At 42.0% G+C, this 15,169-nt stretch overlaps 1 protein-coding gene across 1 annotated transcript; it reads left to right on the top strand.

Moving 5' to 3' along the window:
* The first annotated feature begins 12,404 nt into the window (after window positions 1–12,404).
* On the top strand, window positions 12,405–14,892 carry LOC128716325 (rab GDP dissociation inhibitor alpha). Its single transcript, XM_053811245.1, has 3 exons — window positions 12,405–12,798; window positions 13,880–14,355; window positions 14,431–14,892. Exons 1-3 carry the CDS (start codon window positions 12,405–12,407, stop codon window positions 14,890–14,892), a joined length of 1,332 nt encoding a protein of 443 aa, XP_053667220.1.
* Window positions 14,893–15,169: the final 277 nt, after the last annotated feature.

Raw genomic sequence — 15,169 nt, 5'->3', positions numbered from 1 at the left:
CTCATCAAGATTGCTTCAATATTGCTTTTACGCTCTTTCACTTCGTCACACACTAACTCATTTACTCACACACGCTCTTTAAACAGTGAATCGTATTTTTTTTAAATCTACATTTGGGCCACGCCGGCTTAACCCGCCCAACATTCGATTGGGGTTTGTCGTCTTACCAGGGTTTCTGTTTTCACCAAAGTTAAGAAAAGTGGAACACGGCTAATACTGCCGTGTACGCTGCCAAATACTACTACTGCCAGTTGGTCAACTGGAGCTGATGGAAGGAAGTGAATGTTATAGTAAAGAAACAGCAAAACACCGTGTATAAGTCGTACGGTCGAAAATGCGATGGATTTAGTACAGTCAATCTCATCGCGACACGATGTTTGCTGCCTGCTGGGATTGTGGTCTCACCATCATTGGCTCCCCTCAAGCTTGATGTAGTCACGGTTTTGCTTTAAATCCAGCACGTACGCGAGGGGAAACATTTAAAGAAACACACGAAACAAACAGCGAAAGCACACATTACTTTCCTCTAACGATACTGCTCGGGCAGAGCTTTTTTGTAGAACGTGCAACCAATTTATTTCGACCATCAAATATTATTCACTCATCAATCCTGTAGAAAAGTTACACACACACACAAATGGCAGTAGGAACATTCTTCAAACCACTGCACTATTAACTCAAGCCAAGGCCACTAACCAGTTAGCCAGCGGTCAACCATTGCACGGGGCACTCCACTGATCGCGGCACAGAAAGAAACCGGTTCCGTTGCCAAATGACAGCTTCACGATTGTCTTCTTTATGTTTACCCTTTGCAGATACCCGTACCCCACACGGTAAGCAGAGAGGGAGAGCGAGATCACTCAAAACAGGGGACAAATCAAAGACATCAAACACTGGAAAGGTAAATTGAAATTGAAGTTTTAGTAAAAACAAAACTAATATTTTTCACAATGAATTACAATAACTTTTACCGATTCGCACATGGGAACATAATTTCCGCACAGTCCTGTATGCTTTACAGCGACACGGGTGTTCACGATTTGGCTACAGCAACCATTATCGGAGACGGACTGTTTTTACAACCGCACCGAAAAATAAACCCAACGCGGTCCATGCAAATTGTCCGCCTACCGTTTGAGCTGTGGTTTTGCGGTGGTGTTTTATTGTTTTGGCCAACCCGCACTTTTGAGGCTGGGAAAGCGATGACGTTTTCCATTACGCCCCATGCCGTGGTATGTGTGGTTCCGCTCTAGCAAATGGGCCCACACCCTTACCGTGACCGGGGGGTGTAGTGCCGTTGTCGGGGAAGCGTTCGTTTCTTCCTGTTGGTTCGGGGGTGCTCGTGTGCTTCGGATTTTTCGAACCCAGGGTCACTGTACAGCAGCAGCAAACCTTGTTGTGCGACACCATAAATATGTTTGCGTCATTGTAAATGCGAATTTAGCGAAACGTGTGCCTTTGGTTTTTACGGAAAGAGGTTCGAAACAGCTGAAACTGATCGCAAAAGCAACACTGCAGCAAATTGTTGTGTTGTTTCCTATGATTATTACACCACCAATGGGGCTGATGAGTTTTAAGCCGAAGAAGGACAAATTGTGCCTAGGAAAAACAACACAATGTTTGTGTCGTGATGTAAACGTAGGCAATTTATTAAAAATTTAAACTGAGACATCAAACTTTCCCAACGGTATAATGATTATTGGATGAAAAATTGAATGTTGCTTCATGATATAATATAATTTTTCGACATTATATCACGATATAATATAACAATTGGATACTTTTTTGTAAGAAGCAAATTAATGAACTGAATAATCTACATAACTACATGTTCTTGAGTGAATTGTCGAGCTTTTGATGGCATTCCTTTTAACATTTTTTCATCTAATTTCATCTAATCTTTGTACGATTTTGAGCGTAAAGGGATCACCCTTCTAATGTTTTATTGTTCTAATTTAAACAATCGAGTATTCTTCCAATGTTCCTAACCAAACGCAGACACTGGTAATCAAGACGGAAAATGCAAGTTACCCCACCAGACGCCAACTATATAGGCCACCACGTTTGTCTTGGACGCATACAACCCCAACACAAATACGTTCGTCACGCAGACTCACAATACTAACGTTTGCCAACGGTGGTCCGTGTAGTAGCCACACTTCAAAGCCATTCGGCATGCACACACAAATCTTCATCGCCCAGGTCCCTGGAACTTCCTTCTTCAACCCGACCTGCGACAGACAAAGTTGGCTGTTTGCTTCCCTACCCCTGTGAGAACCGACGATCGTCTTATGCTACTCCATCGGTAGTGGGGTTACTACTACCAAACTCTCGCCTTCTCGTTTTTACGACCACCAAAGCTGCTGCTTTTTGCCCTCGCGGTGATATTTTTGCTCAGCCAACATTAAACTCCACCACGGTGAGCAGAGTGACCCAGTTTCTAACGCCCTGTATGAAGTCAGCTCGTCGTCTGAACCTAGCACTAATGCATATGCTGACCACGAATTGGGGCGACCCTTTTTTTCTTACTTTTATTTATGAGACTTCATTTAGTAGAAACGACCTTAGCAAATATTACAATCACATACATTGCCATTACATCGCATACTTGTGGCGAGTTATGCTAAATTAAACCTTTAACCTGTTACAAAAACAAAACTATTTGCCATAAAAGTACAGAGCGAATTGTGAATAGTTTTTTTGAAGGGAATTATACACAAAAACATAGAAATGAAATGATATATTATAAATAATTCCTAGCACGGTAAATAGAAAGGAAGGAAGTTGTGCGGAAGGAACCGTACACGCTGTTACTGCGGAAGTTGGTCGAACCTTGGCCAATGATGCGTTCACATATTCAGACATCTTCTTACATTCTCCTATTTCTTGTTATTCTCTCATGCGACTGTTTTCACACCCTCTTCTCATAGCTACACTCTGCACCGTTCACGTTCCACGTCTGCACGTGCCGCTCGCTTAGTTCGACGATCGATGAATGAAGCAACAGCAACGTTACACTATGTAAGTAATAGTAATAGTAGTGGTAGTTGTTGTTATGATGTTGATGATAGCTGTGCATTTCTCGCACAAAACCGACCATCTCAAAAGAAAAGCGCCGTCATCATCCCCCCAATATGCGGATTCTGCACATCCAAACACAACGCTGCATAAGTGTGTGTGTTTTGGGGCGCAGAAAGGGAATGGAGTGGGAGAAAACATATGATTTCACCCAAGACTCTAACCGGGTGGTGGTGAAGTTTGGTAGCGTTACAAGAAGTGGTGAGAAACGGTGCGAGGTGAACCTACGTTGCGGCACATATTTTGCCAAATAAATGTCATGTTGCTCTTGGCGCGATGTTTGGTCACTGCGGGGTGAGCTCGATGGCCGGAAAGAAGTGTGTAGTACACGCGACCGAATGTTGTCGCTTGCTTCTGTCCGGGGTAGGGAGTTCATATCAAGTTTTAGGCGTTTTTTTTCCGCACTAGACGCCACCAAAAACGAGCAGCCAGCAAAACGTACCGATGCTGCCTACGTGTAAGAAAGCGTCGCGAGTGTTGCGGATGACGAGTTACCAGCAGGCAAACCGTGAGTTGGTGCGCACCTTCACCTTTCACGAATTGTACACACATACAAACGAACCACAAACAGCAATGATCATCAGGGGTCTGTTCGAGAGTGGGATTTGTCATCGTTACGAGACGTAACATTTACATACTTTCTGGCCATTTAGCTGAAATTACAATAAAACAACAATAAATAATTAGAACCTTTACTGGTATTGGTCTCCTTTGAAATATTTTTCAATATGAATTAGAATACTAAAAAAAGAATGAAATTAAAAAAATATATATATATATTAGCCCTTAATAACGACCAAAAAGCAATTCGAATGAGTTACCAGCGTTATGCAAATTTGTGCAAAAATTAATGACCTTTCCTTGACCAAACTAGATTGCACAGAGGCAACAGAACCCAAGGCCCAACAAACAACGCTGGACACAAAAGGCGAAAGAAGTAACAAAACCATGCAGCATTAATTAAATCTCAGGCCTAGCCATGTAGTGCCAACCGAGCCGCGGGTAACATTCGCTGCGGTTAAAATCGGAATTGCTCAATGCCAGCACATCGCGGCAACACGCAAGGCAATCCGGAAAGAAAACACAGACAATTTATCTAATTTTAATCGGATGCAGCCAGCAACCTAACGACAAAACTATGTTCTCGCTGTTTGCTTTCTATTTTCGATTGATTCTAGGCATGTGGTGCTTCACACACTCGCTTCAAACATAAATTACATTGCTTTGCAGTGCGATTAAGTTTCTAATTAAGTAAGCGTTCTAGTCTTGTTATTTATTCAAACATTTATATTTTATACCAATATGATTTTTGATACTATCAATCTTTGCCTTCGCATAAAATCGCCCTGAATTCCTCAACAATTTCTCACGTTTTCCTATCGTGCCATAACCAACGTTACACTTTAACACACTTTTCGATTAAAAACGCTACGCATAATCATTTTCGTTTAAATCATGCAAGCATCAGCCGCGATTATTATCCAATCGGAGAGAAAGCAACAGAAAAAAAGTATCGTTCTTTTCACAAAGTAACACCATTGCCGGATTTCCCAACAACCATGCCTCCACTCTCACGTGCGCGTCGTTCTCGCCGATCCAATTTTCGAATGATTCAGTGCACCGTTTCCCTCCGACCAAGTACCGGTACAGTCATTCGTTCTTGCCGCAGCTACGCTTAGCCAGCAGATTATGTCCGATATGGTTACGGACCGAGACTCATCAGCCAAATCTACGTACCGGAACCTCAGAATAACGGAAGTCCGTTCCTTCCCACCGACGGCCTGTGGTTTCTCTTTGCCGTGCACGGCATAGAGAGTAAGCGTTTTATTCGTGCACTAAGCAACAAATCGATACTCACTATAAATTCATGTGGCTTTTTTTAATTTCGCTGCTGATGCTAACGGCGTGATTTGTTACATGGGAAAAAATTCTACTATCATGTGGTAGCGTGAAACCCATATGGGTGAATTATTGCAAATCACTTTTTATTAGTTACGGATCCCGCAAAAAAAAAAAACAACTGGATTGTTAAGAACTCTCGCCAGACACAGGAACATGAATGCAAAATTGTTGTCGTTGGTTACAAAATATATTTGATTCGGTGTTATATTGGTGAAATATTGCAGTTTATAACGCTGGGAAACCAAAATTCTAAGTTTTCTGTACTAGTTTTCCTGAGATCGAAATATTGCAGGAGCTCTGATGTATCATAGTGATGTGGAGTTCATCGGACAATTCATAAAGTTAATAATTGTAGCGGTTTTTCTACTTTTCATTCTTACATAGGGATCATTTGAGTTATTTCATTGCTGCAAAATGATTTACTAGTTATTGATTTACCAAATTAAAACTTGATTTTTTAAAGATTCATGAAACTTTATAATAGTTATTCAAAGTATTTATTCGGTTCAAAGAAGAATTACTCGAACTGCAAAAATATTTGTCCTCATCATGGGCAAAATAATCAATGAACAATGATGTAGATAATATTTCAACAAAACTTTTTTTTTCATTAGTTGGAGTTCGAGTTATCGTACTCGTACTCGAGTTGGAGTTAGTATTGGACGGATCGGATCGCATCGGATTTTGGGATCCGTTGCTTCATCGGATCAATCCGTATCCAATCCTTATTCCAGGATCCTCTGGACAGGAATCCCAAACAATCTTTTTGAATCCGGATCTGTCATGATGAGAATCCAAAATTCAAAACACAAGAGTCCGGATTCGGAGGATTTGTCATCCGAGGTTTGAAATTCGAGGAATCCAAAACAAGATGTTTTACAACAAGATGTGAAATCGTTCGGGATTTGTAACGATAAGGACGTGTTAATGGGATCCATATTATTTATTACAAAAATGGAATTACTTCGTATGAATTCGAGTGTACCAAGATTTTGTTATTTCTATATACTACTTTTCTGCTTTTGTTGGTTTATAGAGACGGTGTGTCTTTTAACTGCATACGTCTGCAGTGCTTTAAATATCTAAAATAACAAAATATGTTCACAGAAAAATATATATTTCGCCATGATTACTGTGATCGAATCCCTGCCTGATGGGAGCGATTTTTCTCATCACTAGTTGAAGCAGTGTTGCTTCAGTAAGCAACAAAATAAGATGATCTTTTTGTTTCGTCCTACTATATAATTGTGCATTAACTGTGGTTTCTAATTTTCAATACAATTTTACCGTTTGCTGATAAATTTGATCAAATCGATAGAATAGAAAACTCACGTTTGTTTCATTTTTTATGTTTCATATGTTTGGACATCGTTAAAATCTTTATAATGTCAAGAAACAAACGTACGAAATAACAACGTTGCATATATGGTCAAGCTTGCTGTGGGTTACACACTGTTTATATTGAATAATATAAACAAAATACCGAGACCATCATATATCGTACAAACTTTTGTCGAGTGGTTCCATACCTTTGTGTATTTCAACATAAGCCCGCCAGAGATAAGCAGTACGGCAAACAATCAATCATATAATGTGTGTATGCGTTTGTCTACCCATATGAAGCAACACTGAAAAGGCAAACATAGTGTAGTTGAGGAAACACGCAGCTCATTCATAACAAAAGAACATGCAAAATGCAAGGCACAATGAATTCAATGCCAATGCACGTGAGACAATTGTAAAACTGAAAACCGCCCAGCACTCAACTCGCACGAAATGGCAAATGAAGAAAATCTAAGGAAAACCAACCGCAACGCAATGCAACAACCATAAGTGCAGTACGTGAATACAAGGGCAATAGTGAGGAAAACTCGGGTATTCCCATCGGGTAAACCAGTAACCGGCTATTCCCATCAACTTTTCCATTGATGAACGGTATAATCCAACAAAACAGTTAAGCTAAAAGATCGTCCTATCAGCCGTTAAGTGTGGCGGAGTTCATCATACATGCATACCAACCGTAACTCTTTTCCTTTCACCCCACGAAAGGTTGGGTGCGAAGAAAAATGATAGGCAGCAAACAAATAAGCCTTTAAATACGCCATCTCCTCTTTCACGGTAGCAGTGAAACCGAAACCTGCTGCTGAACTTTCAAACGAAATTCACTTCCTTGGCCGGAAAGGCCACCGCAAGCGCTGCATCAACATCTTGCATCGGCAATGAAAGGCCACGCTACATGTAAAACTCACACTACATGTTCGGTATTGTGGGAGAGGGAGGGGAAAGAAAGCGTTACCGGGGATGGGAAGCGACCAAATCGATCAAATGATTGCAATCACTGCAGTATCAAATTGCAATCTCCTCACGATGCTTTTCTTCCGGCCTTCCTTTTCGCCCGGCGATGGAAGAGAGCGCGACAAAAGGAGATAACGTGCTTAATTGAAAACCAAGCGTTCGTGAAGTATATCCAATTTATTCGCCTCCGTTCAGGGCATAAGGCTGCTCAGCGCCGTTGCTGACAGTTCAAGTGCATTCGGACCAATGGAAAATCGCAGCCAAATCTAACAACAATCACGGCCATGTGTGAGTATGCGTGGCCTGGTATACCATATGGTTCTAATCAAAGCGCGACCACTTGTAGCAGCGCAAGGTTCCATTACATTAATGGAACTCATTGATAAACGAATTCCGCAACTTTGCCATTAAAGATCAAACGTGATACTGCATATTTCGTCTACACGGTCTCGAGGAGGTGGAATAAAACAACAAAGGCACAAACAGCAACAACAAAAAAACGTTATCGCCCGATGCTGTCCGGATCGTACCCGTACAAGGTTCAAAAGTTTACCAGTTTCGCACTGAATAATGTACCCAGCCCGAAAGTTGTCCACCTTGGGCTACGGTGCGGCCTAAATGGCACACATCGGTGCTTAGTTTCCGAGCGAGCTGATACGTACGGTTTAAGCCTTCAAGTACGTGGGACGGGGAAAAATAAATGAATCGTTCGCTTTTGAAGAATTTCCTGCAGCGATAAGTTTGGCTTTAGATTTGATCAAAAGCACGATCCAAATTTACATATTATAACTCGCTGTTAAAGTCAGTGTTAGAAATGTTCCACTGGGTGGTTCTAATAAATTATACTAATGCAACAATATTACTGCGGTATACTGTACATCGTTGAATGTGCACCACACTCTTGCAGTGAAACCGGAAAAGTGAGACATGGCAATAGCAACTTACTACTGTAAATAAACACTAAATGAGAACAGTTGTCGCTCGCGGGTGGGACACAGTCAAGAATGTTCAAAGATAACTAGTGAACCCCTTCTCAGCAGAAGTAGTTAGTTTTTTTTTTTAATTCTCGTTGCAGCTAGACCGTTGTTGGATGAAACAAGATATCGTGAAACGGCCAAAGAGACGCATGATCGTAAACCGTGAATTGATCTTGCCATTCCTCCCCTTTTCACAGCAGCATACAACCAATGTGGAACACAGCACTGCCTTGCCGTGCACTGGTTTTGATGATCGTGGTTGTGTGCGTTTGCTTACTTTTCGAGAGACTAGCTGACCTAAAGGTCATGGAAATTTGTTTGCCTTTCATATCTTGACAGACTGTCCGTGTAAACGAGATGTTTGTGACAGTGTTTTTTTTTGCGTTGCCAAGCTAAGCCACCGAGGAACTAATTGAAATTGGGTGCCCAAATTAAACGCTCAATCTAGCATTACTTAAGCAACTTGATCCTGAAGGTCATGATTAAAAAAAAGCACATCCACACACACTTAAACGTAATCGGAATGAGACTAAAAGACAAACTAGGGCCGTACATCAAATGTTCATTGTATGCAAACAAATATATTAAAAAACTCTTAACCCAACATAGGTTTTAGAACGAAGGAATTACCTTTGAGGTATTTTCAAAAATTTATCCAACACAAGCCAACTACTGTCACATCCCTCTCTTTCTCTCTCTCTCTCTCTCTCTCGTTGACCTTCTCAAGATGGAACATGTCGTCGTGACATGGCCGGGTCAACAATTATTCTCCAGGATACTCGGTCTCTGGTTGCAGCTTCCCAACCATGAAGACTCCTGATTTCCGACAGGTTTTGCTTCACCTGATCCAGCCAACGTGCTCGCTGTGCCCGACTGCGCCTCGTGCCGAGGCATACACATCCCTATTGTCACAATAATCCCTCGCCAATATGGTTAATATTGGCTCGTGGTTCAATATCGTTAATTCTATAGCGCATGCTGTGAAATGCACGATTTCGCAAGACAATTCGTTATTGAGATTTGCCTTATAGCGGGTATGTTGGATTGCGAATATGTTTTATTAGTGTTGGGGGTTGTTGGTGATGATCTAGATGTTGTAGATGTACTATTGCGTTCTGTGTCGATCGCCGATTGCTTTTGTATGTGGCGATCGTTTCGAATATATTTTTTTTTATACAAAAAGAACGGCTGCTTAACTGCTTAACGTTTTGCTTAACTCTAGAAGAGTAATACATCGAAAAGATTAGTGGTGTTTCTTATTATTTTTTCCAGCAATAAGTTATTCAAAGCATCAATCATCTCTCAAAATTTTCATAATTCTTTGTATATTCACGAATCCTTACCGATTCATGAGTCCTTAAAGATATTTTTTTTATATTTTAACTTCTGACATAAGAATTTCTGTTTGTCAAGTTTAAAGATTCAATAAAATTTGTAAGTCTGAATCTGATTCACCCAACACCAGAAAAGGAACAAGAATGACACAAGAGACCCCAAAAACAAACAAACATTAATGTTGTACATTATCGAAATTTACAGAGGCCACTCGAAACGTTAAATTTCTCATTGTTATAGCCAGGTGTAAATAATTTATTGTACAGCACGGTTCAACTTACAACCCATTGCAGCAACATACAAACCAGCGCACCGTATAGCACGGTTCCAAGAGACAGAATGGGTGTGAAATGGAGACTTGCCAGAACGAGGTACGAATCTCTCTATTTGGAAACAATCTCAAGTATATTGCTGTGCAAGATAACGGTTATCTGATAAAACCAGTTCAGCTCTAGAGTCGGAACAGGAACAACATAATGCAATATCACAACTGGAGAAAAACAGGTGCCGCTTGAAGGGTTGCATGACTTTGACAAATGCAATACGATCTTTGGAAAGGATCTTCAAGTTTAGTGGATCATCTTCCAAAGGTTGATCTATTAGCTGATATTTCATGTACAATTCACGGGGTGAAATTGGAGCTGAAGCAGTAATAAAATTTAAAAAAAAATATCTTTTTGTATGTATCTACAGAAGGTCCCGTTCGAAGCACAAACCATCCTGTCTGATCCTGATATTGTTGCCATAGTGAAGTACATTGCGGTCTGGATTGCTGTGTGTGGCATTTGCTGAATAGTTGTAGTCGTGGCGACTGTTATTGTTCTACCGCTCTATATAAACTCGCTTTGCTCCTACGCTAGAAATGTGGACGGAGCATTTCTTGTGCGTTGCCGCTACATTCTCTGCACGGTTTCGAAACACCAGAAGAAGCATCGAAAACCATCATCATGCCGAAGATGAGCAACCGGAGAAATCGTGGATAACCAACAGGAAGAAAACGCTAGAGACGGCCGACCAATGGCGCACGGGCGGTTGAGCGAGCAAGAGACAATCAAAACCGTTCAGCATCCACCAGGCCCATGTGCGTGAATCACAAACGAATACGTATGGAAGTAAACGAACACACACACACAAACACATACACACACGCGCGCTCATACGTACGCACATACACAAAAACACACACGAAGAAATGCACGGAATTCTTTTCTCTTGTGCTTCTAGCGATTTTTTTTGCATCGAAGTGGGTGCGCGGTTCCACGGCCTTTGCCTTTCTTTTACGACATTTTATTCAACATACTACCATCACAAGGATTTGCGAAAGCATGCGAATTGATCATCAAGCAAAACTTACGCTTAAAAAAACACACAAAACTTTGTATCCCACGACACCACCTTCACCGTGTGCTAGGGTCGGATGAAAAGAGCTGAGAAAGCTAATCCGCAGAATGGCTTACTTTCTTCGTCACTACGATGCTGTTGCCTTGGCAGACATAACGGTTAAAACGGCCACTGCACTCGCGAGCGACAAATATCGGACCGTTCACGTGTGGATAGCGGCTCTTTATGTTAGAACTGTAACGAAATCTCGTTCACGTGCAAAGGAAAATGATTAAAAACACAGCAACAAGCACGGTAACAAAGTTAGGTTTGCGGAAAACTTGAAAACGAACTCAATCCCACAACGCACGACGAACTTAAACTTCCACCTTCCAGTGGAATACCAGCGATATCGTCAACTGTCCTCAAAATATACCAACGCCAGGTTTTATCATGCTGAAAGGTTTGACAGTTGATGTACGCAGAATCGCGGGTCAAGTTTAATGACAGCTTTCGTTAACCCTGCGCATTGTAACTAAAATTGATACGCTGTGATGAGTAATTACATTTTGAGAAACACTGTTTTGGTTTGGATCGACTACTCCATTAGGATGATTTTTTCGATGAAATTTTCATTTGAATATCCATCATAGCTCTAATTTTTAAAATTTTATTTACAATCTTTGAAAACGAGGAAAATCATACATTGTCTTTCCACCAAATCTTCAAACAACACATATTGCACATTTGAGATGTGCAGTTTTATTTAGTTTTTCTTTGGCTGACTTTACATAGGCCGTGGTTTAAGAAATTAACTGACAGCATGTGATGATTTGAATTTGAATGAATAATTTCTCGGCTGCAATCCATGCGAAAAATGCAATGTGAGATTGAGATGAAGTGGAAAAAAGTACTTGTGAGAACTAATATGCATTGCATCAATTGGATCAATTTTTTTTGTAACAACAACATCAAACTTTTCACGAAACAAGCGAATTGGATTCAAAATGATTTCGGTTTTGGTTATTTTAATTTAAATTTTATTATTTCAATCACACGTCTATGGAACTTACCAGTGTGATATGTCAAACAACGAAATCGTATCATCCGTGTTTGTGCACCATCCGTGACTTCATCATCATCATTTTTTCATATCGTGTTTTTTCTACAGTAGCGTAGTGGTCGATTTTTGCAGCCTCTATTTTCTTTGCGGTGTACAGCCGAGTTTCTCGCCGAATAGAGCAGTGTGCGCTGCAGGAAATTGTTGTGCATTTGGTGCAGGTACAGCAACGGTAAGGACATCCGCAAAAGCCATCGTTAAGCAGGAACCATAAAAAGAAAGGTGGTGAAGAAGTTTCCAGCAACTCCCGCAACCATCGACACTCCCTCTGTCGCGTCGAAATCTCGTGTGCGTTGTGCAGTAGACTCCCTTCCTTGTGCGAGCAGTTACATTTCGACCCACTAGGAAAAAAACGCCCGTCGTAACGCACCGTCATCATGGATGAGGAATACGACGCGATCGTGCTCGGAACCGGCCTAAAGGAGTGCATCCTGAGTGGCATGCTCTCCGTGTCGGGCAAGAAAGTGTTGCACATCGACCGCAATAAGTATTATGGAGGTGAATCGGCTTCAATTACGCCCCTCGAGGATTTGTTCTCGCGGTTCGTCGTGGACCTTCCGGAAGGAAAGTATGGTCGCGGTCGGGACTGGAACGTGGATTTGATTCCCAAATTCCTGATGGCCAACGGGCTGCTGGTGAAGCTGCTTATACACACGGGTGTGACCCGCTATTTGGAGTTCAAGTCAGTGGAAGGAAGCTACGTTTACAAAGGTGGCAAAATCTCCAAAGTTCCGGTCGATCAAAAGGAGGCTCTTGCATCGGATCTGATGGGTACGTAGTATTTAATATGATGCAGCAGAATAAGTTCCTGAAGTAGGGTTTACCTTTGCCCATTAAAGTACAGGGGAGATTCCAGCTGAAATTTCGGTACTTTCCAACAATTCGTTCTTTTTCTTTTCTTTTTTTGCACCCAAAATTTCTCTCTTTGGTCGTGTGGGCCTGCTGCTTACTCACATCGACGCATTCACTCATGTTGATTGCACGTAGTGTCGTCTCTCCCTCTTCTGTTAGTGACGTAGTGCCGCCTGCTGTAGTATCTTTCTCTTTCTTTCCCGCTCTCGAGCGAACCGTGTCTGAATTATATTGTCCATTTTCCAATTGCACAGTAATGGGGGGCCCGCACATACACACACACGCACACAGAAATGCGCGAAGGCATACGCATGAAAACACGTAATGATGGAGTGTTGTGGCGTGGAAACGCTCGTTGAAGAGTGCGAAAAATGAACCAAAACGAATAGAAGGAAAATGACACGTTGCTCGATGGTTCCAAGTTTTCCTGCTAGAATCAACCCGGGAGGCAGTTTCTCTCTCACCCGCTGATACGGTATCATGTATGGATGCTGTTGGTGATGATGGTGTTGAGGGCATAGGGCAAATCTTGACATCAAAGCACATACGGAGAGACAAGCAATCATTTGGACAACAGGAAGAAAACATCCATTCATGAATATATCGTTGCAAGAGGAACCGTTGCTGGTTATGTTTTAAAGAGCACACTAGAAAAAGAAAAGATGGACGGTACGAAAGCGTGTAGCATCAATTTACTCATTAGTATTTCAATTCCGCACACTAATATTATCCATAAGTATTACCAATCGTTCGACAGCTATATTACACCGAACATGAACCGGGTACCGTAAACGGTGAAAGCTTTTATTAGATACGATTATCAACCACACGCTTACGTTTTTTTGTTGTTTCATTGGGATTTGGGACATTGTGTCATACAAAATAAATTCGACTTCGATTTGATTTGATAGACTATAATCAATCCAAAAAAAGGAAGAGTTTCATTGATACGCTATGGCAATGCTTTGATATAATTATTTTTTTCACACAATCTTTTCAGGACTGTTTGAAAAACGACGCTTCCGTAACTTTCTGATCTACGTGCAGGACTTTGTCGCGGACGACCCAAAAACATGGAAGGACTTTGACCCATCCACCAAGGACATGCAGGCCTTGTACGAAAAGTTCGGACTGGAGAAGAGCACTCAAGATTTCACTGGTCACGCACTGGCCCTGTACCGTGATGATTCGTATCTTACCGAACCGGCCATCAAAACGATCAATCGCATTAAGCTGTACTCGGACTCGCTCGCACGTTACGGCAAGTCGCCGTATCTGTACCCCATGTACGGTTTGGGAGAACTGCCTCAGGGTTTTGCCCGCCTGTCGGCTATATACGGCGGTACGTACATGCTAGACAAGCCGATCGATGAAATTGTGTACGACGCTAGCGGAAAAGTCGTCGGCGTACGTTCCGGTGAAGAGGTGGCAAAATGTAAACAGGTCTACTGCGATCCCACCTATGTACCGAACAAGGTAAAGAAACGTTGTTATATGTTGATCAGGTCGTAGTGTCGCTAGCCTATACGTCTTTCCATTTTCCATCGGCAGGTACGCATCACGGGAAAGGTTATTCGCTGCATTTGTTTGCTTGATCATCCGATCCCGAATACGAAGGATGCCCTTTCGACTCAGATCATCATTCCACAGATGCAGGTCGACCGCAAGTCGGACATTTACGTATCGCTAATCAGCTCGACACATCAGGTATCGGCTAAGGGATGGTTTATTGCCATGGTATCGACCACGGTGGAAACCGCCAATCCCGAAGCAGAGATTAAACCGGGTCTTGATCTGCTCGGGTCCGTCGCACAAAAGTTCGTGTCCATCACGGATTACTACGAACCGACCGACGAAGGTTTGCAGTCCCAGGTGTTCATCTCGCAGTCGTACGATGCAACCACCCACTTTGAGACCACCTGTCTGGATGTGCTTGACATTTTCAAGCGCGGCACTGGCGAGGACTTTGACTTTTCCAAAATCAAGCAGGAACTTGGTGACGAGGAGCAGTAAAACGGCTTGCGCAACCCTGCAGAAGAACGCCACCGTGTGGAAATGGGGGAGAGGAGGAAAGCCAGCAAACAACTAGCTGGCTGTGGAAAGCATAGAAGCTTCAGTTGCGCTCGCTGAAGAGAAATTGATGATTGGAGAAAAGGTGCATTGTCGATGGAGGCAACATCTACCCCTATCATTTATCAATCATTATTCCAATTTAGGGCTTTTTTTTGTAAACTTTTATTTCTTATTTTGAGCTTCGAACCATCATGGACAAATGCCGCAATGTACGTAC

Source organism: Anopheles marshallii, chromosome 3 (assembly GCF_943734725.1).
Source record: "Anopheles marshallii chromosome 3, idAnoMarsDA_429_01, whole genome shotgun sequence".
Taxonomy (NCBI): Eukaryota; Metazoa; Arthropoda; class Insecta; order Diptera; family Culicidae; genus Anopheles; species Anopheles marshallii.
This window is presented reverse-complemented; position numbering and strand designations above follow the sequence as displayed.